Source organism: Alexandromys fortis, unplaced genomic scaffold (genome assembly GCF_014885135.2).
Source record: "Alexandromys fortis isolate MF-2015 unplaced genomic scaffold, M_Fortis_MF-2015_v1.1 scaffold_41, whole genome shotgun sequence".
In the NCBI taxonomy this organism is placed as follows: Eukaryota; Metazoa; Chordata; class Mammalia; order Rodentia; family Cricetidae; genus Alexandromys; species Alexandromys fortis.
In genome coordinates, this window is record NW_026067923.1 from 20,830 (window position 1) to 48,645 (window position 27,816).

Consider the following 27,816-nt stretch of genomic DNA (forward strand, 5'->3'; position numbering starts at 1 on the left):
ATAGAGCAACGTGTTACTCCAAATTTCCCTGTGAGATTGATACTATTTATTAGAGTTTGGAGCCAATATACATAACACCTGACTCATAACCCATTATGTGTCTCTTATAACCCCTCAGACAAAAATGCTAGTCAGCAATTTAAAAAAAGCATAACACAAAGGACTGAAGCAGAGAGAAATAACATGGTTTACTTGCTAATATTAATGGCTAATCTAGGCTCTGCAGCAAGGAAAAACTTGAGTGTTTACTGCAAAATACATCAAGCAAAGGAACTTCACTGTTTTCTCTTAATACAGGAAGATTTTGGTAGCTATAAAAATAGTTTTTCAGCACAAATATAATTTAACATACTCAGCTATTCTATATAAAAATACAGAAAAATAATTTTAATTAAAACACGAACTCTAATACAGTGAGAGACACTGAGGAAGGGTAACAAAAATGTCAGGTTGAACATGAGCCTTGCTGACACCAGCCATACGCCCTCTAGCTTCAGCGATGTGACTAAGGAAATTCCATTTTAACCATGTTTATTTAACTCTGTTGATACCAGTTGTAGCTTCAGATTTCTTAGTCGCATGCTTTAGAATGCAGTGATATGTCAAAAGCACTTCCGTTTCAGCTTTAAAAAACCAACAGAGCTGGGAAGAAACCCATCTTCCCTGTAGAGCATCAAAATAACAACCCCTTTGGTTTATTTATTTAGGAGTTTTAGCGTCAAAAAATAGATTCTCTGAGTTAAAAAAAATACTTTCTTTGGTAATATTTGTTGACATTTCCGATCAAAGTCTGTACAAATTCTTCAAAAGGTATAAAACGAAACTCTTGGGTTTAGATGTACACTCGTGAAGGAATCGGTTGACAGGGAACACAGGGTTCCCTTCTTGTCTGTTCCTGGGCTTGCAGGTCCTCCTCAGGCAGTCTCTGAAGCCCCCAGGAATTCCATTTGTACAGCCGCTTTGGCGGGTGGGGCCGAACCGCTCTTCTTCCGGAATTCTGCAGAGATTTCCTCAAAAGACTTTCCTTTGGTTTCTGGAACTTTAAAAAATGTAAACAGGGTGAAGGCCAGGACGATCCCAGCGAAGAGGAAGAACACGTAAGGGCCGCAGAAGTCCTGCAAGGAGAGCAAACAGCGGTGGTTAGCAGCTGGACGGCCTGCCAGGTCCTCGAGGGGGCTTGCACCATGTGGGCACTTACCGCGATGTACTGGAAGCAGAGAGCAATAAGGAAATTGCAGACCCAGTTGCTGAAGGCAGCCAGGGCCAGAGCAGTGGGGCGGGGTCCTTGGCTGAAAAATTCAGCAACCATGAACCAAGGGATTGGACCTGGTCCAATCTCAAAGAAACTGACGAAGAGGAAAATGGCTGTCATGCTCACATAACTCATCCAGGCGAACTTATCCTGAAGACAAAGAGAAAGTCGTAAGTAGGGCAGGTGACTGCTGGCTATAGCCTCCTTGAGTTTAGCAATTTCTGAGTTCTCTCAGGCTGAGATCAGAGGTGGGCACAGCTGTGCGCTCATTTTCCGGTTGCCCAAACTCCAATAATCAAACAGAAACTGTATTAATTTCAACACTGGCCAACGGTTCATGCATATTTCTAGCTAGCTCTTACATCTTAAATTAACTCATTTTTATTAATCTGTGTATTGTCATGAGGCTGTGGCTTACTGGTAAGGTTCTGGCATCTGTCTCCTTAGGCAGCTACATGGTGTTTCCTTGACTCTCCCCCCCCCCCTCTCTCTCTCTCTCTCTCTCTCTCTCTCTCTCTCTCTCTCTCTCTCTCTTTGGATTTCCCGCCTGGCTTTACTCTGCTAAGCCATTGGCCTGAAACAGCTTTATTCATTAACCAATAAGAGCAGCACATATATGGAAGGGCATCTCCAGTTCACACGTCTCTCTTCCTTGTGTGTTTGTTTTTCATCAAATTCAAGTTACTCTTGTTTGAAACAAGTTAGTCCAGCCCAACCAAATCTTTTTTTTCAGAGTTTATTTTCATTTAATTTTTCTGTTCTTTTTTAAAAAATCTATTTATTATGTATACAGCATTCTCAGTATTCTGCCCACATGTATCTCTGCAGGCCAGAAGAGGGCACCAGATCTCATTACAGATGGTTGTGAGCCACCATGTGGTTGCTGGGAACTGAACTCAGGACCTTCGGAAGAGCAGGCAGTGTTCTTAACCACTGAGCCATCTATCTCTCCAGCCCCCAAATCTTGCTTCTATATTTGGAGACCCTGTCCAGCCAATCCCTTGCATTAGGGCTTTTGGGGTTTTGTTTTATAGTTAATCTTTCCCTGTGACAAGCAAGAAGACCCAGAATGCTTAAGTCTTCCTACCAAGTTGGCCAGACAAGGTTTGACTCCCCATGTGCAAGATAAGCACATAGGTAGGATGGGGGGGAGGGGTCAGGTACGGCCCATGGTTACTCAAGCAGGCAACCACCCATGCAGCTGCCCCGAATCGCAGGTGGCATCCTGGTACTTACATCTCTCACTCCAAGAACATAGTTCTCTTCACTTGACATTTCCTCTCTCCCTTAGTTAGTAAGTCAGTCTCATGTACTTGCTATGTACATGTAGAATTCTTTACCTTGGGAGCCAGAGATGTTTTCTTGTGGTAAAGAAAAAAAAAGCTACCAGCCCAGGTACCAAACTTACCAGCAGCACAAGTCCCACAGACATGAAGATGGCACAGAAAAACATCCCAATCATTCCAGCTAGAAACAGGGACCGCCGCCCAGCTTTCTCCACAAGCAGTACCTGTGGAAGTTCACACATCAGCTCAGTATTCTGTTGTCTTCGTGCTTGCCCACTTGCCCACTAAGGAGTTTGTTTTAATGTATGTAGTGGGATGAAGGCAGTACCGTGGCCCCCTTTTACAGACATGCAACAGATGTCCCTTGTGTGCGATGGCAGTGCTAGTCTCGGTTGACAGTGGTAGTTACACAGTGGCTTCATTTGGCCATATGGATTTGAGAAGTTCAGTCTTGGTATAGACCAGAGTGTTCCCAACACTCTAGGGCCATCCCTCTGAATACATCCTGGTGCCTCCTAAGAGAATACCTCTGCCATGAAGCTGTGAAAGATCTCCATTTCCCAGGGCTGAGGTGGCAGCTCAGTGGTAGATTACTTTCCTCATATGCACAGGCCCTGGATTCAACCCAAACATCACCAAAGAAAGGAGAAGAACCTGCTGTGCTACAGAGAAAAAGGTGACCCAAGTTTCTCATCTGCTGATGTAATCATTGCAGGAGTCCCTATGCCACAGGCATCTGAGACAGCTCAACTGTTTAGGTGTCAGCCATTCTTATCCAACCTTTCAGGGCTTAGTTAAGTCAAGTTATGACGGTTTACCTGCTGCTAAGTGCATTTGATCACTCTACAGAGAATTTGGTCAGTGCACCAAATCAGTGAGCTCTGTGTATCCAGGGTGTGCTTATATGTACCTTTTGTGGGGATAAACTGTGTATTTGGAAAGAGATGACATCACAGCAAGATGTTAGAGTGCTTCTTCATTCTGACTGAGACCTGCCATCATTCTTTGAACTAGGAACTTTTGAATCAAGATCATCAATTTCTGACTAGAGTCTGGCCCATGGGATCTTGTCAACACTGGGCAGACACACACACACACACACACACACACACACACGAGTGTGACCCTTGGGATCTTGTCAACACTTGACACACACAAACACTAGAGTCTAACCCATGGAATCTTGTCAACACTGGGCAGACACACACACATACACACTAGTGTGACCCTTGGGATCTTGTCAACACTGGACATACACACACACACACACACACCATAGTTTCCCAACTTGGTGAGTAAACTGGTTGTGCTCATCAACTAAGTAAGCCAACAGCAAAGCAACACCAGTAGCACGCAGACTCTGGGCCTGCAGACATCTGTGGAGCACTTGTCTGCAGTAAAAGCCTTTTTATCTCAGAGGCACTCAGATCAGTGTTTCAGATCACTCTAGAAATGGTGACAAGCCAAGAGCCTTAATTAATTTAATTACTAAGAAGAAAGCAAGAAAAATGTTCCTATGTGTTTTTTTACGTGTGTGGCTCTTTATATGTGCTTTTATGTCTGTGTACCACACCCTTACAGTGCCTGCAGGTGTGTGTGGGGGCATCATGTCCCTGGGAACTGGAGTTTGAGATGATTGTCAGCCGCCATGTGGGTGCTGGGAATTGAACTCAGGCCCTCCGGAAAAGTAGTCTGTGCTTTTAACTGCCAAACCATCCGTTCTCTTATACATTTTCAAAGCAGGAGGGACGATATATGATGTTGACATAGTATTATCAGGGTATGAGAAAACAGGAATATTTCTACAGGATTATCTGCATCTTCTGTCAGTGAAAAATATTAACTGGATAATAAAAACTAAATATATGTGTTGGAAATTGAGTTGCATTCTGTCCGGTAAGCTAGGTGACCCTCCAATGCACATGAGCAGAGGAGAATCAGACTGGACCATCTGCTGGATCACAGTCCTCATCTGTGCTCCATTCTGTGCATCCCTCAGGTCCGGGTGCCTTGCTGGAACTAGGCAGCCCCTGCTTTGCTCCAAGAGCCATCCTGCCTCAATCTCCCCATTTTTCTTCCTGTTTTGTTCTTTTCTCAAGGTCATAAGCACCCCTCCATCAGCTCATCACTATGGATGAAAGCCATAGCCATAGAGCCTGGACATCATTCAGAGTGTAATTGGGAGCATCTTCGTTTCTCAAGTACGCAGGAAAAATGGGCTAGATGATTTATGTTTCTGCACGCATCAGTATGGACATTGTTTTCAAGTTCAGGGACACAAAACCAGTGTCCTTTGTTGTGTCGCGATATGGTTTGGTTTGCTGCAGTGTCTCGCTGTGGAGCCTTGATGTACCTGGACTTGAGATCCACCTCCCTTTTCCTCCTGAATGCTAGGATCACAGGTGTCTACCACCATTTGTATTTGGGAAACCTACATAAAAACTACAATGCTTTCTTTAGTTGTGGCGTTCTGATGACGTGATTAGAGCTGATTTCCTCTGTTTGTCAGTCATCTATTTTAAGACTTTTGTTAAAAAAGAACAAATTAAAAATGCTCCATATTCAAAACAATGAAGGTGCATGTTATATTTATAATTTACAATAATTATCAATTAAACTGCTCCTCCATTCAAATGAGTGTGGGTACAAGGGAAGAAATTAAATTCTGCACATTGTTTTTTGTTATTTTTTTTCCTTGGGATTTGGGTTAAACAACTTGAAGCTTAATATAGCAAATGCTCTTTTAAGCAATGTATTTTAATTACATGTCCATTTTGTAAGAAGCAGCATTTGCAGGAGACAGAAGGACTAAGAGTGCCTTGGATGGAGGCCCAGGAATGGCCTTTAGGGACTGAAGCAGCCTTTGGCTTGCCCGGGACTGTCTCTGAAGTGGAATCTGGAAACAGGGCATTCTCTTTAGTTTACAAACTTTCGGCTCTCCATGATCCAGCACTGGGCAATGCGGTCTGGGGATTCAGGATGTAACTTACTGACCACCCCAAGATAATAAAGTTCATGTACAGGGAAAAAACAAGTGAACAAAATAAGCTGAGTATAGTGTTATGACCAACATTAAAGCTCAAAAGCATTTTGAACATGCTGTATTCAAAGGTAAGAATCAGCTGAGTTTGTCTCATTTTGAGCAGATTTCACTAGTTGAGAAGCCTTTGTACCACTTCTTATTAGGTCAAAATATTAAACTAGTCCTTGGCTTTAAGAAAGTAAATAACTTCTCTTTTGGAGTTGATACTATAATAAAATTTCATATTTTATATAATTTCTACCCAGACTCCCATTACACATATCGGAATGTATCACCAGGAGCCATTTCCTTGTGTTCTGCCCAGTGAGCTAAAATCATAGGAATCTGCCAAGTTTGTTTAATTCTGTTGACAAGCTTAGTTATCTATTAGCTTTTTAAGTGTTTTCCCCAAGATACCAGGATGAAATCCCTCCACCAGGCAAGGAGAAGCTCAGGAAGGTGCCCAGTGTTGCTATGATGGCAAGTTATCAGCCGACCCTGAGGTGTTTAAATAGAAAAGAACCAGAATGCAGTCTCATAGAGAAAGAAAGTCTTGCCAGTGAGTTATTAATTCACCAAATGAAAGGATTACTGGCACCACCCACAGTGGAAGGGCCAGTGACTCACCAGCTCAGCCGGCCTCATCTTAGAGCAGTAGCCGGTGTGTGCACAGGACTTTCCCCACCACTCACTTATCTGTGCACACACAGGGCACGTGGACGAAGCTGCGGATACTTTTTAATCATAGGCCACCATCCCTCCTGCACTCCCGGGCCAAGGAGCGGGCAGAGTGCTCCTGTGGGTAGTGACTTACAGAGACAGCAGTGAAGATCATGTTGATGGCACCAACGCCAATGGTGGCATACACAGGCTGGCTGACCCCAGCTGTTTGGAAAATGCTGGTTGAGTAGTAAAATATCTGAAAAATCAGAACAGGCCAGCCTTAAGGGGAGGCTCCCCCTGAGGCCCCCAAACCAGGATATATATATAGCTGCTTATTTTTAGTTTTTGTGGACCCATGGTCCCTAGAACCCCATAAGGTTTACCTCGCCCTCTCCTCAGACAAGTCTTCCTCCAGCATTTAAAGCTCCCGGTTGCTTAAGAGTTCTTGGCTTTCGCTGAGAACGCCATTGCTTCATTCCCTTTATTTGTTTAATTTCTAAACTTTTTGTTAATGTATAACCTTATAACAGGTACACCAAGTGAACAGCCCTTGTATGTTAAAGACTGATTACAACCGTGTAAAGAGAGCTCAGGTTAAGGACTAATTCATTTCCGGCTCTGCAGAACCCCTCGATCCCTTTATCCATCGTCCTCCCAGAGCTGCTCACCTAACATCTGACACGATAGATGAATTTGCCAAGCCCTGTACTGGATGTTACTGTATCATGCATACTCTCTTGTTCCGGCTTCTTTTCCTAAACATTGTCTCCATGAGAATCCTTGTTGCCCTGTGCATTTGAACACTTCATTGCCACTACTATGTGGCATTCTGATATACCTGCATTACTATACTTCAGTTACTTCTTCTACTGATATTTTAGGGTATTTATGAATAGTTTTGCTGGGTATATACTTTTTGTTTTTTTGAGACAGCATCTCTCTATGTAGCCCTGGCTGACCTAGAACTCACTATATAGATCAGGCTAGCCTCAAACTTATAAAGATCCAGCTGTCTCTGCCATCCAAGTGCTGGGATAAAGGCGTGTTCTACCACTCCTGACAGGCATACTCTCTAGCGGTTATTTTGGTGGAGGATGTGAATATTAATGCCCAGAATTTGAATCACTGGATTAAGTGTCTGATATAAATTCAGCTTTGGCATACATACTGCCTAATAGTTACCAAAAAGTAATAAAAATTCTATATTTTCACCAGTGTGTAAAACAGTTCTAGTTGCCATTGCAACTAAACTATCTATCTATCATCTATCTATCTATTGATATATATTTTGAATCTACATATCTATCATCTATATATCTATCATCTATTTATCTATCTATTCATATATATCTTGAATCTATGTCTATCTATCTATCTATCATCTGTCATGTAGCTAGCTATCATTTATCTATCTGTCATCTATCTATCTATCATCTATCTATCATCTATTTATCTGTACATCTATTCTATCATCTATCTATCTGTACATCTATCTCTATACTTTGTATATGTATGTTGGGGCTCTGAACTCAGTGATCTGCCAGCCCTATTGCCTTCTTTTTAATAGACCCAAAGTTCTATTGAATGTTGGCATTTTAAAATATTAAGCTAATTTCTGAGAACCACTGAAGCAAATCAAGGGAAATAAATTACTACCGAGCATATATTTGAATATTTGATGTCAGTTTTTACAAATGTCTTCCCGTGACTTAAGCCTAAGCTTCTTTCTACCTCATCTCCCTTTGCTCTCTCAATGTTAGGAGGTCTTAAACATACCCCATTGATTCCAGAAAACTGCTGGGCCATGTGCAGCATTAGAGACACAATGATGGGCTGTCGGTAGCTGGAGTCCGTGAAGAGCTGGATCACGGAGACTTTCTGCTCAGTAGCTGCCTCTTCCTTTTCTTTTCTCATCTCATTAATATCTTTGGTGACATCCTCAGTTCCTCTCAGTCTCTTCAAGCCTGATCACCCAAAACAGGTCAAAACAGCCCAGATTAAACAAAAATAAACACGTTGTTTCTGGTTACAAAGGCGCTGGAGATCTGCATGCCCCTTTCTTTGACCTAGCAGCATAGGTACTGGCAATTTTTCTTACGATTTTTTGCTTAGATTTAATGCTGTTCTTTGATTAAAGAAAGAAAAGCAGAACATCTGACTTCATCTGGAGTAGAGAAAAAGAGGAAGAGAGAGAGAGGAAGAGAGAGAAAGAAAGAGGAGAGAGAGAGAGAGAGAGAGAGAGAGAGAGAGAGAGAGAGAGAGAGAGAGAACACTATGCTCCTCATCACTAAAGCACAGTTCTAAGAAGGGCAGATTGGGAGCCTCTGGTAAGCCCAGTGGGCTACATGTGAGCTCCTGGTGTGAGCGAACACACAACATGCCAGGCATATGTAAGCAAAGCACAACACAGCAGCCATGTCTAAGTTCAGTGTGTTCTTGTGTGTAGTCATCAGCTTCATCTACAAGGTCCTCGTGTTGATTTTATGAGCAGCCATTCACACATACTACCTTGTGTTAGCTGACAATTCCTCAATGAGAAGCAGGCAGCTCCTTACACACTTACTTTTCTTCGCTTTGACTTCCTCTTCCAGCTTTATATAAAGGTATCGGGGGCTTTCTGGACAGAAGAAGAGCAGGAGACACTGTAGGAGAGCTGGCACAGCAGACAGGCCAAGCAGGATGTGCCAACGATCCTGATTGCCCAGAATAAAGCTGAGGCCAGCTATCTGAAAGGACAAGGAAGGAGCATGTCAGACGCACAGTACTTTAGGCCTGGCTTCTACGGCAACTCATGAGAAAATGCATTGACTCTTTAACAGTGATCCTCGATTGTTGGTTTATGTTGGCACAGAGGGGAGGCTGTAATTGGTGAGTCCCATCTTAATCCAATCAGGAACAATTTGCTAGGAAGGAACCCAACCGAATGTTCATGCTGGAGATCAACTCGACTCTTAAAGACACACTTGATAACAAAAGCAAAACACACAGTGCGCTTGGAAGCAATCAGATGGAATCATGTTGTCAGAATTGTTGCTGGGTGTGGTGTTGTGTGTCTACACCCCAGGCGCTGGAAGAATACAGACACAAGACAAGCAAACCCCCGGAGCTCGCCAGCCAGCCAGTCTACCCGAACAGCGAGCTCCCTCTCAGAGACTCAGAACCAAGGTGGAGAATGACAGAGGAGGGTCCCTGACATCAACCTCTGACCTCTGCACACACTCATATTGTGAATGCACATGGACATGTATGTCACACACACACGCATGCACACACACACACACAGAAGGAGGCAGAGAGACAGAGAGAGAGAGGCATGACTTGCAGCTTTGCTTCAAAATCCCATCTTAGGTTATGCAGAACTTAAACATTTCATAGATAGAACAATTACATAATGGCAACCACTTTATGACAACAATTACATGTGACAACCATGTTTATGATACCTGTTGCCGTGGTTTACAGACTTCCTTTCGATATCTTAACTTTGGGATTCCAAATATCCTTCTGAGGCCAGAGTGTAAGAGGGAAAGAGAGAGCCAACCGAAGAAGAGCCTTTGTAATAATTGAATTTAAATTTCCAGATCACTCACTCAAAACTAAGAAACTCAGACAGTCAAAAATCTGGAGTTAGCTGTTTCTTGAAATTCAAATGTTAATTCTAGGATAGCGTTGGGACTTTCACTTGTATTGCAATCCAACCAACGGCCCCAAGTAGGATGTAAGGAATAGTAATAGTTCACCTTGGCAGTGAAAAGCCTACTTTTTACACGGTCTCCTTTACCTCCCTTGCACCTCCCCTTCCCTGGTGGGTGCAATGAGAAGCCACAGCAGGGAGAGGGAGATAGAGCAGAAGGTGGTTACAGTAAGGGACAAGGAGCTCTTACCTGACTAATAAGAATGCCTGTGACAATGGCCAGTTGGTGCAGAGTGCCCAGGGCACCTCGGAGCGTTGTTGGAGCGATTTCACCAATGTACATAGGGACCAGCCCTGAAATTAGCCCTGTGTGAGACACAAACATGGACATGTTAAAATGGAACCCAGGACATTTCAGTAAGACGTATGCAGCTCAATTATAGTTAGTATCCTTACTGGAAGTCACTCTCCAGGTATTTTGGTGGAGCCATTGTCCCCAACTATGGGTCCAGGTAATGCAGAAAACTTTTCTTTTCTTCCTCCTCCTTCTTTTGTTTATTTGTTTGTTTTGGTTTTTCAACACAGGGTTTATCTGTGTGACAGCTCACTTCATAGATCAGGCTGGCCTTGAACTCACCGAGATCCACCTACCTCTGCCTACCAACTTTTGGGATTAAAGGCGTATGACGTCACTGCCCAGCTACAAAAAACTTTTGTTGGTATTAATTTATGCAGAAATCCTTGATTGACATTTATACTAAATGGAAATTTAGTATAGTTGGAAATATTAATGGAAAAATACTTAATTATGTATTTGTCAGTTTCTATGGTCTTAGTGTCTAGTTCATTTCATAGTGGTTAAGGTTGTCTTGAGAAAAGAACTTAGAGATGTTTTAGTATTCATCCAGACTTAAAGGATTAGAGAAAGTCGGCTGGAAAGATGGCTCAGTGGTTAAGGGCAGTGGTTGCTCTTCCAGAGGACCTGGATTGGATTTCCAACACCAAATGGCAGCTCACAATTGTCTGTAACTCCAGTTCTAGAGGATCTGAAGCCTCACACAGACATACATGCATGTAAAACACCAATGCACATAAAATAAATAAATCTTTAAAAAAAGGAAGTCAGAATGTCAAAGAAAAGCCAACCTCCTGACAGAGGTGAGAAGTGACTCGCCCAGAAGCAGGGGAGTAGAGTGCCAGGTGTAGTTTCCATGCCTAGCTGGATGGGTAGAATTAACAGTAAAAACGACCATCAGTTTTTCTTCTTTTTTAATTGATTTTTTTTGAGCTATACATTTTTCTCTGCTCCCCTCCCTGCCTCTCCCCTCCCCTTCAACACTCTCCATGCCCCCAATTTACTCATGAGATTTTATCTTTTTCTACTTCCCATGTAGATTAGATCCATGCATGTCTCTCTTAGGGTCCTCATTGTTGTCTAGGTTCTCTGGAACTGTGAATTGTAGGCTGGTTTTCTTTGCTTTACGTCTAAAAACCACTTGTAAATGAGTACATGTGATAATTGTCTTTCTATGTCTTGGTTACCTCACTCAATATGATGTTTCTAGAGCCATCCATTTGCCTGCAAATTTCAAGATGTCATTATTTTTTCTGCTGTGTAGTACTCCATTGTGTAAATGTATCACATTTTCCTTATCCATTCTTTGGTTGAGGGACATTTAGGTTGTTTCCAAGTTCTGGCTATGACAAACAATGCTGCTATGAACTTAGCTGAGTCATGTGGCATTTCCCTCTGTATGCTGTGAATACCGTTGGTTAATAAAGAAACTATCTTAGGCTGCACAGTGCAGAATAGAGGTAGACGAAGAAAACTAAACTGAATGCTGGGAGAAAGAAAGCGAAGTCAGGAGAAGCCATGTAGCCCTGCCAGAGGGAGACACCATGAAGCCACCCACACAAGCCAGCAGCTGGAACCTTGCCGGTAGGCCACAAGCCTTGTGGTGAAATATAAAATAATAGAAATGGGTTAATTTAAGATGTAAGAGCTTGCTAGGAATATGCTAGAGTCATTGGTCAAGCAGTATTTTAAACAATATAGTTTCTGCGTGATTATTTCGGTTCTAGGGACCTGGGAACAAACAAGCAGCCTCCTACTACAGTGGAGCACATATTCTTGTGGTACAATTGAGCATCCTTTGGGTATATACCCAAAAGTGGTATTGCTAGCTCTTGAGGAAGATTTTTTTTCTAATTTTCTGAGAAATTGAAAATGACCACCATACCAAAAATCAGACTACAAATTTCATTTGAAAAAAAGACTTAAACACAAATATTTTGAAAAGTACTGAGCCATTATGCTTTCTATATCTTTCTTTTTTATTACATTTATTTATTTAGTCATTTGGTGTGTCCATCTGTCCCTGTAAAAGCCAGAGAGGAACCTGTGGGAGTCTGTTCTCCCTTTCCATATGGTACCCCTCAATTGAACTCAGGTTGTTAAACTCCATGGCAGGTGCTTTTACTTCTGTACCATCTCTCTGGCTTTTTTCTATAGTTTTATTTTTTAAAGGTATATTTAATTTTATTTTGTATGTATGATTATTCTACCTGCATTTATGTCATGTGTGTCTATTGCCCATGGAGGTCCTAGAACAACATCAGATCCCCTGGAGCTGGAGTTTTCAGAAGGTTTGTGAGCTGCTGTGTGGGTGCTAGTCGTTGAATCCGGGTCCTCTCAAAGAGCAGTCAGTGATTTTAACCATTGAGCATCAGTCACTCTAGACCTCCCGTAGCTTTCTTAAACATGCAAGGGATCAGGTATGGTGTAAACAGTGGCATATCCAGACATTCACTAATTGCAGAGTTTGGTGTTTTCTTAAAAATTTAAAAATAAGATTTACTATGGGCTTCCTATTTGAGAATTCTCATCTTCTAAAAGAAAATAGATGGTCTTTTGACAAAAGCTACTTTTGTCAAGTATTTTTAATATATAATTTAACACTCTACATTATATAGATGTTGTAAAAACATATTACATGGGTGATGTGGCATTTGCACCTCTGCAGAACTCACATGGGACTCTTACCTGTAGCCTGTGGAAATAGACTAAGAAAAAGTCACCTAGTTGTCCCTCTCTCTATATTTCAGGAAAGAATGACAGAAATAAGCTCCCAGGTCTGAAGTCACAGGAACTTGAATTTAAATTCTATTTCTGGCAAACTTTAATACTCAGAATGCAATGAGACATGACTTTAATGACCGTGGGCAGTACAACTCACTCAGGAGGGCCAGCTTTATGCTATAGCATGACATGTTTATAGCATTTATTTTCAATTTTGAAAAAAGATTAATGTTTTTCCCACTGTGTTAAAAAGTGTGTGTGTGTGTGTGTGTATGTGTGTGTGTGTGTGAAAGAGAGAGAGAGAGAGAGAGAGAGAGAGAGAGAGAGAGAGAGAGAGAGGACAAAAGAGATTATTTGGACCTATTTCATCGTGTTATTATTCGTTTTTTTATAAAAGAAAGTGAGGTTGAACCTTAACTAATCTGTATAAGGTAGAGCTGGTGCCACAATTGATTCCCTTTGACTCCATGGTGGGTTCCATATCTGCCTGACTCTCATTTTTAGTTGTTTGTATTAACAGTGAAAATAATGAGAAGAAGCCAGGCTGTGGTGGTGCATGCCTTTAATCTCCGCACTTGGGAGGCAGAGGCAGGTGGGATCTCTGTGAGTTTGAGGCCAGCCTGCTCTACAAGAGCTAGTTTCAGGACAGGCTCCAAAGCCACAGAGAAACCCTGCCTCAAAAAAAAAAATGAGAAGAAATATTTAAGTTATTCTTTTGCTTCAACTGATCATTGAAGACACATGGAATTACAATCTTTGCTCTAGGTAAAAATTAGAAATAATCATAGAGAAATTTTATACCCTCACCAATTTTTCCTACCCCTCATGGATGTCTGTGCCTTTGAGGTCAATTCCAATTTACAAAAACTGGTTAAAATGCCAGCTCAGAGCCGTCAGAATGAAGGGTTAATTGTACTGAGAAGTATGGCATCTATCCATTTGTTTGCAGTTGAATTTTCCTATCATTTTTTAGGCCCCTGCCTCTGAGGCGGGGTTTGAAACCCAGTGCTGCTGCTCATACACGAAGTTGAGGGGAGGAAGGCGTCCACGAGATGTTTTGTTCAATAACCTCTCCCTGTGGACACCACAGTCCCACTGCTCCGAGCAGCTGTGTCTGGAATCAAGAGGGTTAGGTAATATGGTCTAAGAGATCAGTCTAGGGGGTCGGGCCCTCCCATGAAAGACACCACAGTCCAGGCAGGAATGCAGGGTTGGGGTCTGAGGAGAGCATCTCCAGCTGTTGGATCAGCACAGGAGTAGCAACAGCTGGTGATTATTTCATTTACTGTCTACCTGGTCAGTGCTGGAAACGTCACATATATCCTCCAGTTCCGACCTTCCCAATGCTGTGACTCTTTGATGCAGTTCCTCATGTTGTGGTGACCCCCAAACCATAAAACTATTATCATTGCTACTTCATAGTTGTAGTTTTCCTACTGTTAATATCATAATGTAAGTAGCTGTGTTTTCCGATGGTCTTCGGTGACCCCAGAGGGGTCGCGACCCACAGGTTGAGAGTAGCTGCCTTAGAGGCAGCTGTTACTGTCATTGTCATTTCATAGATCAGGAAAGAGAGAACCAGTTTTATAATTTGTCTGGGCTCAAACAAGTAGAGGTGACGTCACTGGAGTGGCCAGCGATGCACACAGCAGCACAGCTCACTCTTACTTCCCCCATCGCCTTCAAATCTTAGAGTGCATCTCACTCACCACAGTACAGTCCTGATATACTTCTGCCGGCAATGATGAGAATATGTGACGGTCCGAGTTTGGAGCACCCCATCAAGAGGGCTCCAGTCAGTGAGAGACTGTTGGCGGCCAGCATGGCTTTGATCCTGAAAATGTAAAAACAGTTTCCAGTTCAGCACCCAAATGTGAGGAAGTGACTAGTTTTCAGACCGTAGGGAGGCTTTTGTAATTACTCTTAGTTTTACTGGAAAGCTAGGTTCAAGGTTCTTGAAGCATGCTTGCTGCTTCCCCATCTACGAACTGATTTATCAGCACTGAGTACTATTTGTTCATGCCGAACTTTAACCTACCTGTCTCTTAACTTTCATGGAGACAATTCCCTTGTTTTGCTTTGGTTTTGTGTTTTGAAGATGTGGCTATCACTCTCTAACCCTGGATAACTGGCCCTCACTCTGTAGCCCAGGCTATCCTTGCCTGGGCTGCAGAGTGCTGACATTACAGGCAGGAGCCACCATGCCCGGTTAAGTAGGTTGATTTAAGGCAACACTTCCGATACTCCGTTATTTGTTTTTTCTGCAGCTCGTTTGTTTTAAAGGGCAGTGTTTTGGTGATGAAAAACTGATTTGTAGTTGCCACCCATCATTTGTCTCTTTATAGTTTGTTGATAGCAAAGATTTTTAGTTGTTGCTTTGAAGTCAACTTTTCTTTTGTGGGTATTTTTTGGAAGTAGAGAAAAACATTTTTCTAAAGTTTGTCATAATTATAATTATCCTTATTTTCACACAAAGTAAAATTGATGAATTAATATTAACCAAATTTAAAGAATTACATTATTTTTGCGACAGGATCTCATTCCAGAGTCTGGCTGGTCCAGAATTCACTCTGTGGCCTAGCCTGGCCTTAAACTGTGGCAATTCCTGTGTCTCAGCCTCCTGATCCACCGTATCCACTTACTATAAAGCATATTTTTAAAAACTGACAATAGCGATAAAAACATCACTAATAAAAGTGACCATGTGGAAATCACAACTTTCTTGAAAGTTAAGTCAAAAATAATGAAGCGAATACAAAAATCTGAGCAGACGGGTTTGGCGGTGTTGTGCCGCAGTGATGCATACGCCCCTGGTGTGTCCGTGTTGTCGTCTTGCCTATCCGTGTTTTGGACTCTGGTGACAAGAGGGCTTTTCCTAAGCAAATATCTTCAAGACTAAACACACTTTTCCCCTAGAGAATAAAACTAAGTGTCTACACTGCAGTAACTGCCTGGCAGCCATGTGTAGGCTGAATGGTGTTTTCCAAGAGCCCAAGTCCTAATCTCAAACTCTGTAACCGTCACTTTATTCAGCAAACGGTGTTTTGTGGATGTGATGACAATAGCAGTCCTGGGCAGGAGGAGTGTCTTGGAATATTCAGATAAACTCAGTGAAATCACAGGTGTCCTTATAAGAGCAGGGCAGAAGAGAAGGAGAAGTTTCCAGAAGTGGGCAATGGAGTGAGACCCTTCTAAGATCGGTGTGCTAGATAATTTTATGTCAACTTGATACAAGCTAGTCATCTAAAAGGAGGGACCTGAATGAACAAAACTGATCAGGCTATGTTGACATGAGCAAAGTCATCTGAGAGGAGGGACCTCAATGAACAAAATGCCTCCATAAGATCAGGCTGTGGGCAAGCCTGTTAAGACATTCTTAACATTAGCAATTGATGGGAAAGGGCCCAGCCCATTGTGAGTGGTGCCATTCCTGGGCTGGTGCTTCCAGATTTCACAAGAAAGCAGGCTGAGCAAGACAGTAAGCAGCACCTCTTCATGGCCTCTGCTTCAGCTCCAGGTTCCTTCCTGTTTGAGTTTTTGTCCTGACTTCCAGTGATGAGGGGTGGTACTGTGGAAGTGTATAAACCCTTGCTTCCCCAAGCTGCTTTGGTCCTGGTTTCTTCACAGCAATAGCAACCCTAACAAAAACAGAAGTTGGTACCAGGGCTAGGGTGCTGCTGCAGCAGACCTGGCCGTGTTTTGGGGAGGACTGTGGAAGGACTTTGGACCTTTAGGTTGGAAAAGTCATTGAGGGTTGAGAATTCAGTGAGCTGTTCTTAGGAGCTTGAAAGATAAAAATCATGCGGGCAGTACAGAAGATGGAGGCTGGCTTATACAGTTTCAGAGGGACGTTAAAGACTCTGTTGGGGCCATTTTGAGTTAAGGTTATGTGATTCTGGTTAGCTGGGGCTGAAGACTCAGTTGTGACTAACAAGATACCAGAACTTTTGGGATATTCAATGCTGGCCAGGTGAGGCTGAGAAATTGGTGATGATCAAGAAGAGACCAACATTGATGAAGTGAAGTCTTCTGAGAGGTGTTCTCTGAGAGCAGACAGAAGCTGTCTTCCAGAGGTGACTGCGGTGGTTTGGAAGAAAATGGCCCCCAAAGGAAGTGGCATTATTAGGAAATGTGGCCTTGTGGGAGTAGGTGTGGTCTTGTTGGAGGAAGTGTGTCACTGTGGAAGCAGGTTTTGAGGTCTCACATAATGTTCAAGCCATGCCCAGTGAGACAGACCACTTTCTGTTGCCTGCAAGCTGAGATAGACCACTTCCTGTTGCCTGCAAGCCGAGATAGACCACTTCCTGTTGCCTGCAAGCAGAGATATAGGGCACTCAGCTACCTCTCCAGTGCCATGTCTGCCTACATGCTGTCATGTCCCACAAAGATGATAATGAACTGAACCTCTGGGCTGTAAGTGAGCCACCACAAAGAAATGTTTTCCTTTATTAGAGTTTCCATGGTCATGGTGTCTCTTCACAGAAAAAGAAATCCTAACTAAGGCAGTGGCCAATGTTATAACTCATGTGACAGCTGAACTTGGTAGTATAAGAGTCACCCAGGCAGAGATGTGGAGACTTGGCAGTACAGAGAGAACCTATGAGAAGTTATTGGTGAGAGTGTAGTCCAGTTTCAGCAGAAATCCCCAGTACTTTGTACATCCCAGTACCAAAGGACGACTACCAAGAACAGTAGCAGCAGTGGAGCTGAGCCTGTTTGAGCTTAGAAGGTACGCTGTGTGTACTGCAGAGGGTGGAGATAGAGAAATGAACCAGCCATTGTTTGGTGGAGCCCAGAAGATGGTGAGTGAGTCCCAGATATTGGACATGGAGTTATGTATGTAGCTGGAGTTTACCTTTGCTATGTTCAGACTGTGACTCTGCCCTGGTTCTTCCCCCTTGAAGTAAGGAAGTATTTATCTTAATTTCATTTTTTTAAAGGAGCTGATTTCAAACTTTTAAAAAAGATTTTGGATTTTTAAAGAGACTGACATGTTAAGTGTGAATTTTTAACGTGTTTAAATTTGTAAAGGCTACAGGACTTTCAGAGATGGGAAGGAGCCATGAGTAATAGGGCACCAGTAATAACTGGAGAGGACAAGGCAGGGGTTCGCTCCTCAGAGCTTCCAGAAGAAAGCAGTCCTGCTAATTCCTTGGCGTTAGTCAGGTATAATGAATGCTGGAGTTCTGACCTCTGAAACTAAAAGGAATTGAATTTGTGTTGTTTGGGTCACTAGGCTGGGGATAGTTCATCACAGTGGGGAGAGGGTGTAAGGAAGTCATGGACCGATTACCTTAGAGTAGGCAGTGTTGTAGCGCTGGCTAGCTCTGGAGCTGTGTGCAGAGACTTTAAAAGATGCCTCTGCTCAGACTGTGAGGGAATGCTTTTTCTATTTGAGAGGAAAAAGGATGAACAAAGCTAATAGTTTACCCTAAGCAGTTGTTATGAGCTGAGAGAGTCTATTCTAACAGGCCAGGAGATGACGAAAATAGAAGATCGGATAGTCAGCAGTATGTCCTGGTGGAGCAAGTGTCCATCCCTCCCTTCACGAGCCCTCATCCCTCCCTAAGGATTTATAGACAACAAACTCTTGCTGGAAGAAGGAGACCACTTTTTCCCAGTGGTATGGCAGCTGTTCCATTGCTCATGCACCTGAAAACAACCCTCTTCTATGCTGGTATGAGTTATTGATTAAACTCATTAGTTCATGAAGAAAGAAAAAGAAAGATACAAAGAAAAAGGAAAGGAAAGAGATGAAAACATAAGGGGCACTGGCTGGTAAGAGGGAGGGGATTTGAGGGCGTACGGGAGTGGGAGCAGGGTATTGGGGTATAAATATGATAAAATACATAATACACATGCATGAAAATGTTATAATGAAACCCACTAATATGTATAATTAATATATGCTTTAAAACTTAAATAATTTAAAATTATTTAGTAGCACATTTCTTCAATTCCAGTAATTCCAGAGTAGGGAGTCGAAGACAGGCAGACCGTGTGAGATCACATACAAAACTAGGAGGTTTCTTAACTAAGAATATTACAGTAACCTGGACTTTATTGTATTCTTGAAAAGAAGTTTCCTTCATGAATAGTCAGCTTATACATTTTTACTGTTTCTTGTGTTTTATACAATTTTAGCAGAAGAAAGTATCAGAATTTTAGTAATTAATGCATCCAAAGCTACAATTTATATTAGGAAATGGAAAGATGAAGTGAATTAAGTCCAGTATTAAGCTCATTACCAAATTGCCTCTTTTCCTTCCATTTTCCCCTAAGTTTTCCATGTTTGGCATGTGTTTATTCTATTGTGAAAACAAAAGGTAACTAACACACAGTAAGTGGATTCAATTAACAGGAAATCCTTGTAAAAGTAACTCGCAGTTCTATCTTATCAGAAGCCCTAACTTTGGGACACCCATTATCAAGTGTATGAAGGGGCTGACTCCAGTGATGTATTTTTAAATTTGTTTTAGGTTTTGAGTATGTGTATATGTGTCTCGGGTGTGGGTGTGTGCAAGGGTGAGTGTAGGTGCTCTCGGAGGCCCTGAGTGTGAACTGGGTCACCTGTAGTGAGAGGCACAGGTGGAGGGCGCTGGGAACCAAATCCAGGTCCACGGCAAATACAGTATCGCCTCTTAGCCTCTGAGCCATTCCCCTCCTAATGACACTGATGTTTTTAGTCCTGACCAGGGAATGAGAACTGGAGTGGGGAAGCCTTGATTAGAGTAATTTCTGGTTGGGGCTCTGAGATCATAGCTGGAGCGGCAGCAGAACGTGGACACCCTGTGTCCAGGGTGTGGTGACTTATCAGGGTATGAAGGTGAACATAGGACTTGACTAATACAAGTGTCAAATTTTAATTTAAAAATGAAAAGAATGTTTGATAGCTGGTATAATTTGGTGACACTTCCCTCCCAGGTTTTAAAACTTACAAAGCCAGAGGCTCAAAGTCTCTAAAAGTACACACGCAATTCACTTTTTCTGTAAACACTTCCACAGCGGCCAGGGTTTACCCGGTGATTGCGACAACATTTTCTATTGATTTGGCCTAACGGTGACCTAACTCACAGATTCCAAGCTGAAAAGCCGCTCTAACACCATCCCACAAATAGGAAGATGGTATCTTTCTATCAAAGCAGTAATGAACTATTACAGCTGTGTTTATATTTATTTGTACGACTCACCTTCCAAGCTTGTCTCCTAGCCACCCACCAAAGAATGAGGCGATCATTCCACCCACTGCGAAGCTGGACACAGACAGAGACCAGAGTATTGTGATGACTTGAGCGGAGCCTGCAGCCTTGTCTTCTGCCCAGGGGGCTGGTGTGGTGTATTCCGGCGTGACTGTGAGTGGGGTGTCTGTGCTGTTGACATCATGGATACTGGTAGCTCTTCGATCATCCACTGCAACACCCAAAACCCGTTGATAATGGGATATTATTACCTGAGGGAACAGAGGAAGACATCCGTGACTTCAAAATTGCACATACAGTTTTTGATTTCCATGTAGATGTTTGTTAGGTGTTTGAACAGGGCAGCGTAATTGTGTGACTGCACAGGACAGATGTGGGTAGACTGGTTGACAGTTGGCCACAGGCAGTGGGAGCAAGGCGGGAAGAGCCGCCTGAAGGAAGTGTGAAGAGCCTGGATCAGCACCCTGAAGTGCACTTTCTGCCAGTAGGTCGATGACGGCAGGTGCTTGGCTTTGTGGCATGGCAGCGTCTGCTCCAGCTGAGCCAGTAGGCTGCGAAGGAAAGGCTCGTCGATGGGTAGTCTTTGCTTTCGAAAGACCTGCCAGAGAGCCTGGCTTTTAGGAGAAGCTTTCCAGGTCTTAAATGTTGACAACTACTTACACTGAAGATATTCTTCAGGTAGAGAAGGTAGATTTTTATATGAGTGTTTGTCTTGCACAAAGGATTTAACAGTAGCATAAAAGGAGATTTCTATTGGCAAATCTCAGAGTAAAACCTGAAGTTAAAACTATATACAATTTTAGCATCGTTGGTACAAGTGAACTGTAAATTTAGCCACAGGCTCCCAGTTAATGCAAATAGGTCCAACTGGTAAAGTCTAGAGTTGATGAATTTTCAAGATAAAAACAGCTTAGATAGAACGGGGAAGGTATAAAAACTTCTCCTGTGGGTCCTAAGAGAGGTCAGTGTATCTCAGACGGAAGAGTCTTCAGTGCTAGCTTTCCAGCCACATTTTACACGCTGCTTCTGTGCCATGAAGCTAGCACATCCTGCAGCTTTTCCTCCGCCACACTGTGCTTCTCAGCATCAACTGGTCACTGTTCAGTCCCGGGGAGTTGGAGAGTTCCTCTCCAACAAGGACCTGGACCAGAGCTGCTCCCTCTTCCTGGTTATGAATATGGTCCTGTTTGTAAAGAAAGCAGAGCCACAGGGAGATTTGGCATCCTCTATGCAAGGTCTGGTCTCATCTACAGAGATAGTATGCATGGAGGAAGGCGGAAAAGAATTGCGAAAAATGTTCTTAGCGGTTTAATATAGGGAATAAAAAATTAATTGCAGGTGATTTTATCTTCTGTTTTCTGAAGTGGGCAAGTGTAATTTTTTTGCTCATGAAAAGTTATGATTTAAAAATATCTTCAAATGTTCTTCAATCAATAGAAAATGCCTACCAGCATTTTTTACCTTCCAGGGTCTGTGCTTTCAGTTCTGACTTGGGCTTAGCTTGAAGGAGGGGCCAGCTCAGTCTAAGCTCTCTGATAACACTAGAGGATGAATTAAGTGAGGTTGTGAAGAGGACTTCCCGAAAGAAAGGATTTCTAGATTGACCTGGGTCTTAGGAGGCTTAACAAATCAGCGCTTTGTCATGGTTCATAGAGAAACATCTGACTCTGGTCTCCTGTCCCCCATCCCAGCATTGTTCCCTGGAAGCCAGAACGAGAGGCTTGACACGTTATGAGTGATGTGTGCTTAATAAAGAGCCATCTTCCAGCCCTCGGTGTGGAGGAAGAGTCCTTGTCGAACTGTGGGCTGCACACATTCCTGTGTTCACACCCTGGGGCACCTTACTCTTTTCTTAGAACTGTAAGAAAAGCAGACAAAATGATGGAATATGATAGATGTATTTATAGCACCCCACACTTTTATTGTACCCCTTCCCGAGGAATATTCTCTCCAATTCTGAGTCCTGGTCCCCTAACTAAGGGGCCTTGGCAGCTGGGAAGAGTGAGATGTCTTTCTGAGGATTCCCTGCGCAACAGAGCCCAGACCCAGAATATGCTCAGAAATGTTGGGAATGGTCTGATATCTTTCCGTAAAAAGTGTCATGTACATTCTCCATCACAGTAGAGAAAAATCCAACCTTGTGGAGCCTCCCTCTTGACTACTGAGCTCCTGTTTATTTTGTGCTATGGGAGACAGGGAGAGGGGAGGACTCCTAAAGTTTCTAATCTGCCCTAGAAATAAGTCCAAGGTTGGGATGGTCTGGTTGTGGAAAGTCTGCTACAGATAGATAGGTGTTTATGATTGCACTGAACCCGTCCTTCTGCCATTCCCCCTGTTCCCTGGTGCTTTCCCTCCTGGGGAGGGACAGCTGTGGTTGAATGCTGTGAGGAATTCTTGCCTCTAGGGCCTCCTGAGCAGGAGCTATTAAGTCAGCATTTTCTCTGAGCTCAGAGAACAGCAGTGTCAGAGATAAAAAAGTTATGTGCTGCTCTTTTTGACTCAGAGGGTTGTTAACCCAGGAGTCAAGGCCAAATTATCAGCTGTGAATCGATGCACATTGTACTTGGCTGGTCAGGCTCACCCCTTGTCTCTCACGTGGACAGTTTATCTTAGAGTGTGAGGCACATATGATATGAAATGACAGGACTTGCCCCCAGAGAACCACGTGTGTTTCGCTTGCCTCTTGAGGTGCGTTGATCACGCCGATGTCATATCCAAACTGGAAGGACCCCAGCACAGCAGTGAAGACAGTGAAAGCCAAGGTTCCCGTGATCTGAGGATGAGAAACAAAGCTAAGAAGTTGCAGTGACTGCCACCTGACCTCCCGACTTTGCCACGTGGACTCCAGCAGGCTCCTTCTTTCCCTCCCACAGCCGTTCATGGTAGCCTCGCTCAGCAGGGCTTGTCTTATTCTAAGGGAATGTGGAAGCTGTCCACAATTTTACATTGCTAACACTGAAAGAGAACGGAAAAAGCACAGCAGGACATCCAGGGTACAAACCTAACATTCCCCTTGTGTCTGACACACACGTGCACACACACACACACACACACACACACACACACACACACACACACGACAGGGAAGGGGAGCGGGGAACAAGGAGAGGTAGAAACCAAAGGCCAGGCAGATTTTGAACTCTCCGTTTTGTAGCTGAGGCTGATGTATAATGTCTGGTCTCTGAGACCTCACCTCCAGAGAGCTAGAATTACAGGCACACACTACCATACCCTGCTTATGGGCTGCTGGGACAAGCCCACCGTCATGATAGGCAAATGCTTCACCAACTGAGTTTAAGCCCCACATCAATATTTTTTTCAAGATTCAAAGTCAGAACTGAGAATCAGAATGGCGCTGAAGGGAAAAAGAACTCCCTGTGCAGAACAGTCCCGTGGGAGCGCCAGAAGAGATGGGACCTTTCCAGACCTTTCCACTGCACAGGAACACCCAGCGCTCGCCTCAGAGCCGTCCTGTTTGTTGCCATCTGTACCAGCATCCAGGCAAGAGAACTCAGGATTCACATTCGGCTGAGCATGGAGCTGTGAGTTAAGCTACACTGCTTTCTCTCCAAGGTGAGGACGCTACCCTAAGATCTCAGAGCATTAACTCATAATCAACTACTCAACCAGTCAGCTGACAGGAATCGTGCGCGCACACTCCCAGGCCCGGGTACTCAGAGCAGCGGCTGCAGAAAGAGCTATCCCTCAACATGGATGACCAAACAGGTTCAGTCACATCATGAGACACACCAGATACATCCAACACGCTAGGCAGCATCTCGAAAGGATAACGTGACCAAATATATTGGCTTTTTAAAAGAAAATAATTAAAAACAGCAGCAAGGGGCCAGGTGCGTCGGGACGACGCTGAGACGCTCTCCATACTACCCGGTAGCCTCTCAGACGTGAGGCGGGGCATAAACACAGCTTCAGAACCCGGAGCTGAGGATGCTTCCTGTGTGCCTAGTCGCTCCTTTCCGTGGATTATCTCAGTTATTCCTAGCATTAATTTTCCATTGATGCTATAAAAAATTCCTGCTAACTCAGTGGCTTTTAAGCAATTCAACCTAATTTATCCTATGGGTCTTCGGGTTAGAGTCTAGTCTGAGAGTCTGCGGACAATAATCAATATGTTATCAGGCTGTGTCCCCTTTGAGACCGAGTTGATGGTAGAATCCAGGTCCTCACGGTGGTAGGACCCTGAGCTTTCCGGCTGGCTGCATTTGGAGGTTGCTCAGTCGCAGAGGCTAGCGTGCTCCCTGGCTAAGGGTGCTCTTCCTGCATCTTTACAGTCCACAGTGACAGGTCATGTCCTTGTCAGGCTGCATCTCTCAGATCCTGACCAGTCTTTCACTTTCAGGAATTCATGATGTCAGATTTAACACCTCTGTGTAAGCCAAGACTACCTCTCCACCCGAATCCTTTTGCAGATACCATCCTCCACAACTTATCTAGGTGGTGCAGCCATATATTTAGGCTGGAGAAGTTTTACTCGTGATAGGGAAATTTCGTGAGAACTGCTAAGCACAGAAAGCCTACCTGCCTTCATCACCCATGCTAATGGCAAAGGGATTGCCATGGGCAGCTAGACAGAGCTAAGACAAGTTGTGAGGACCCAGAGGGGTTTCACTCAGTTCACGCTTTGGGTTCCTAAAGGCCTATTCTCCCCAAGACCCTGCAGATTGTCCTCATTCCCACTTGGGGAAAGGTAGAAATGGAAGGAACTTGGAGAGAAGACAAGTGAAGGAAAATCCTCCAGTTTTTCCTGGAAACTACATGGGCTGGGACTGCTAAGCTGGGAGCGTTTGCCAAGGTCAGTTTTTAGCTGGGGTTTAATACATTTTGGTTAGAGAAATTTGTTTCCACGTCCAATTTATAATATATTGCAGATAAGCATGAAGAACAGACTAGGCCAGAAGCCTGGGACCAGTGAGATGGCTCAGCAGCTACAGGCAGGTGCTGCCTAGCTTGTGAGTTACATACCTGGGACTCCTGAAAGTTGTCTTCTGTGACCTCCACATGTGCATGCACACACACCCACACTTGCACACACACCTACAGCCACACACACACATACACACACACACACACACATGCTCGCGCACACACACACATGCCAAAATGAAGAAAAGTTTTAAATGTAACATGGAAGAAGTAGAAGCTTCACATGAAACCACATGTGGTATTGTTTTGTGGCTAGGAAGTCATATGCCATCGACTGGCACAGAGAAGCAGTTGCGAAAGCCAGGAGCATGGAAAGGGGGTCCAGATGGCCTCTAGTATCCCTGTACCCCGGCTCCTTTACCTCTGAAGTGGTAGTAACAAGGGGTGATGGGTGGGCTTGTGAGACCGGCACACCTGGCTGAGTTCCGGATCATTGTAAAAACAGAGAGTGGAGGGCACAGAGCAAATCCCTTTCTACCTGGATCACCTTCATCTCACAGATTGCTCCTATGAAGCAACCTTCTATCAACTTTTCATATATCATTAATAACCTCCAAACAACATGGAAAGCAGGTAGGGCGATCTCCGCTCTTGACTGGGGAAGCCATGCCAGGGTGGGGAGGGGACATTAGAGGCTTAAGCACTCCCCACCCTAACTAGTCTGCGTAGATATCCTAGTATGAAGCATTTAAACTTCACTGCTAAACAAAAGAGCAGACTTTCCAGCACCGACTGATTGATTAGGAAGGGGGAATGTGTGATTTGCCTCCACACGCTGCCAAAAGCCAAACCAAAGGGGACTTTACACCTGGTTTTGGAAAAGACACTTCTCATACCATAGAATTTTCAGAATGAAAAGAATTTAAAAAGAGACAGATGTGTGTCAGATACCTTCACTGATGAACAGAAGAAACGGAGGACTGACAGACCATGCCCCTTGTCTGAATTTCCTGTGCATTGCGGGCATGTCCAGACTGACACTAACTTCCCTGGGCCACCATCCCCTCATTATCCCTTTCGTTCCAGCAGATTCCCAAGCCTAAAAAGCCCTGTTCTTTCTGTCAGTCAGTCCTTACACCTCCTGGGTTCTGATACTAGGCGGCTCCTTGGTTCTTGAAGACAGTTCTTTCAGTTGAGTATCTAAAGCCCCAGGGGATTTGCCAGAGCCTGAAGGTTGGCTCTGAGATGGTGCTTTTGACTAGGTCTTCTAGACATTGGGTATATGGATGCTGTCTTATCGTAGCTACTGAATCTGCACGCCATCCCTGCAGTTACTGATTTGCTGCCCACCGACGAATCATTATTATAGTTCTCCCTCTTATAGCTTTATCCTGAGCTATAGACCTCACAAAATCCTGATTCCAGGGTCATTCTTTAAATGTGCAGAATGCAAATACATCACTGACATTTAAACGTTTGCCCGCTAAGCCTTTCTAATGTTGCCTTTACTTACTCTCAAAGTCTGAAGAGATTACTTCATTCACAGACTGATAAAATAAAGCTAAGAGGGGGAGAAGAGTGGGGGGAGGGGGAGGGAAAAGGGAGGCTGGGAGGAGGCGGAAACTTTTTTTTTCTTATTCTCAATAAAATAAAAAAAAGGAAAAAAATAAAGCTAAGATAGTCCCTACAGACTCTAAGAGCCATCATTCGATCATAATATAAAAAACATGAGGCTCAGTTGATGTAATCTGAGTCTCAGGGGCACCCATAGTATTAGGTCCACACCCAAGGCTGGCATACGGTGTCATTCATGAAGGAAGGCTCAGGTCAGTATGTAAGGGTCCCACTCTTCTCAGGGGGTACAGATTCATCAGCTTCTATTACCATATAGGGAAGCTTGAAAACACACAAGAATGACATACCCTTTCGAAGGTTTTATTTGGAAAAGGATTCTGTCTGCAGAGAGGTTGAAATCCCAGAGACATGAAAACCCCATGGCCTCCCTCTGCTCACCAAGGATTATCTCACATTCCCCACATTAGTTTCTTAGTTAGGCTGAACTGTTTCAAAATAAGCTGCGGATTATTTTTGTCTGATGGCTTCGATAGGGACAGGCACTTTCCTTAAGGACAAAGACATCTTCCTGTCTGATTGCGATATTGCCAGACCCAGGAATACAACACTGAGTACACTAATGTCACCTAAGGGTCTGACCAGAGCTGCGTTCTCCAGCGTGCACTCTATCTTCCCGCGGTCTGAGGTCACCAGCCACAATGCCGTCAGTTCTCAGCCTCTTAAATTAGAACAGATTTCCCCTTTCGACTTGGCATTTTTGAACATTCCAGATCTCTTTAAGGTTAGAGTCCGGTGAACCTGCCCTAACTTGGGGGGCAGTAGCACACTTCTCCAGTGACAGGCTATACATTGGCACTTGGGCAAGTTACACAGATTAATCAAAAACCAGCTAATGTCCTTAAAACTCTGATTACTGAATAAGAACCCAGATTTGCTAAACAGCCAAGTGGATTAGTAATTGACCAAGTAAAGAGATAGCTTGCATCTGCGGTAAGTGCATCCAGTGTCACCAACAGTTTTATGTACTCGCTGACTTGAACAGATTCCCAATCTCCTCAACACTAAATCAAATGAACCCAAACTTGCTTTACCTTGTCTTCTGACATTGTGTGTGTGGGAGTTGTCCTCTTAATCCCAGGTCCTGGACTGAATGTGGATGAGCTGCTGACCAGCCAGAGTCCTCGGCCCTGCCTGGTTATACATTGTAGGAGGAGGAGCAAGC

The 27,816-nt window shown here is 43.7% G+C and overlaps 1 protein-coding gene across 1 annotated transcript; it reads right to left on the reverse strand.

Annotated features, from left to right (window-relative positions):
• Window positions 1-23: 23 nt before the first annotated feature.
• On the reverse strand, window positions 24-27,814 carry Slc2a2 (solute carrier family 2 member 2). The gene is made up of 11 exons (XM_050142102.1): window positions 27,686-27,814; window positions 22,816-22,908; window positions 20,127-20,386; window positions 14,646-14,770; window positions 10,108-10,223; window positions 8,787-8,949; window positions 8,000-8,187; window positions 6,375-6,479; window positions 2,661-2,762; window positions 1,199-1,402; window positions 24-1,115 (listed from the first exon to the last, which is right to left on the reverse strand). The coding sequence occupies exons 1-11, from the start codon at window positions 27,698-27,700 to the stop codon at window positions 915-917; spliced, it is 1,572 nt and encodes a 523-aa protein (XP_049998059.1). The 5' UTR covers window positions 27,701-27,814; the 3' UTR covers window positions 24-914.
• Between the last annotated feature and the right edge of the window lie 2 nt (window positions 27,815-27,816).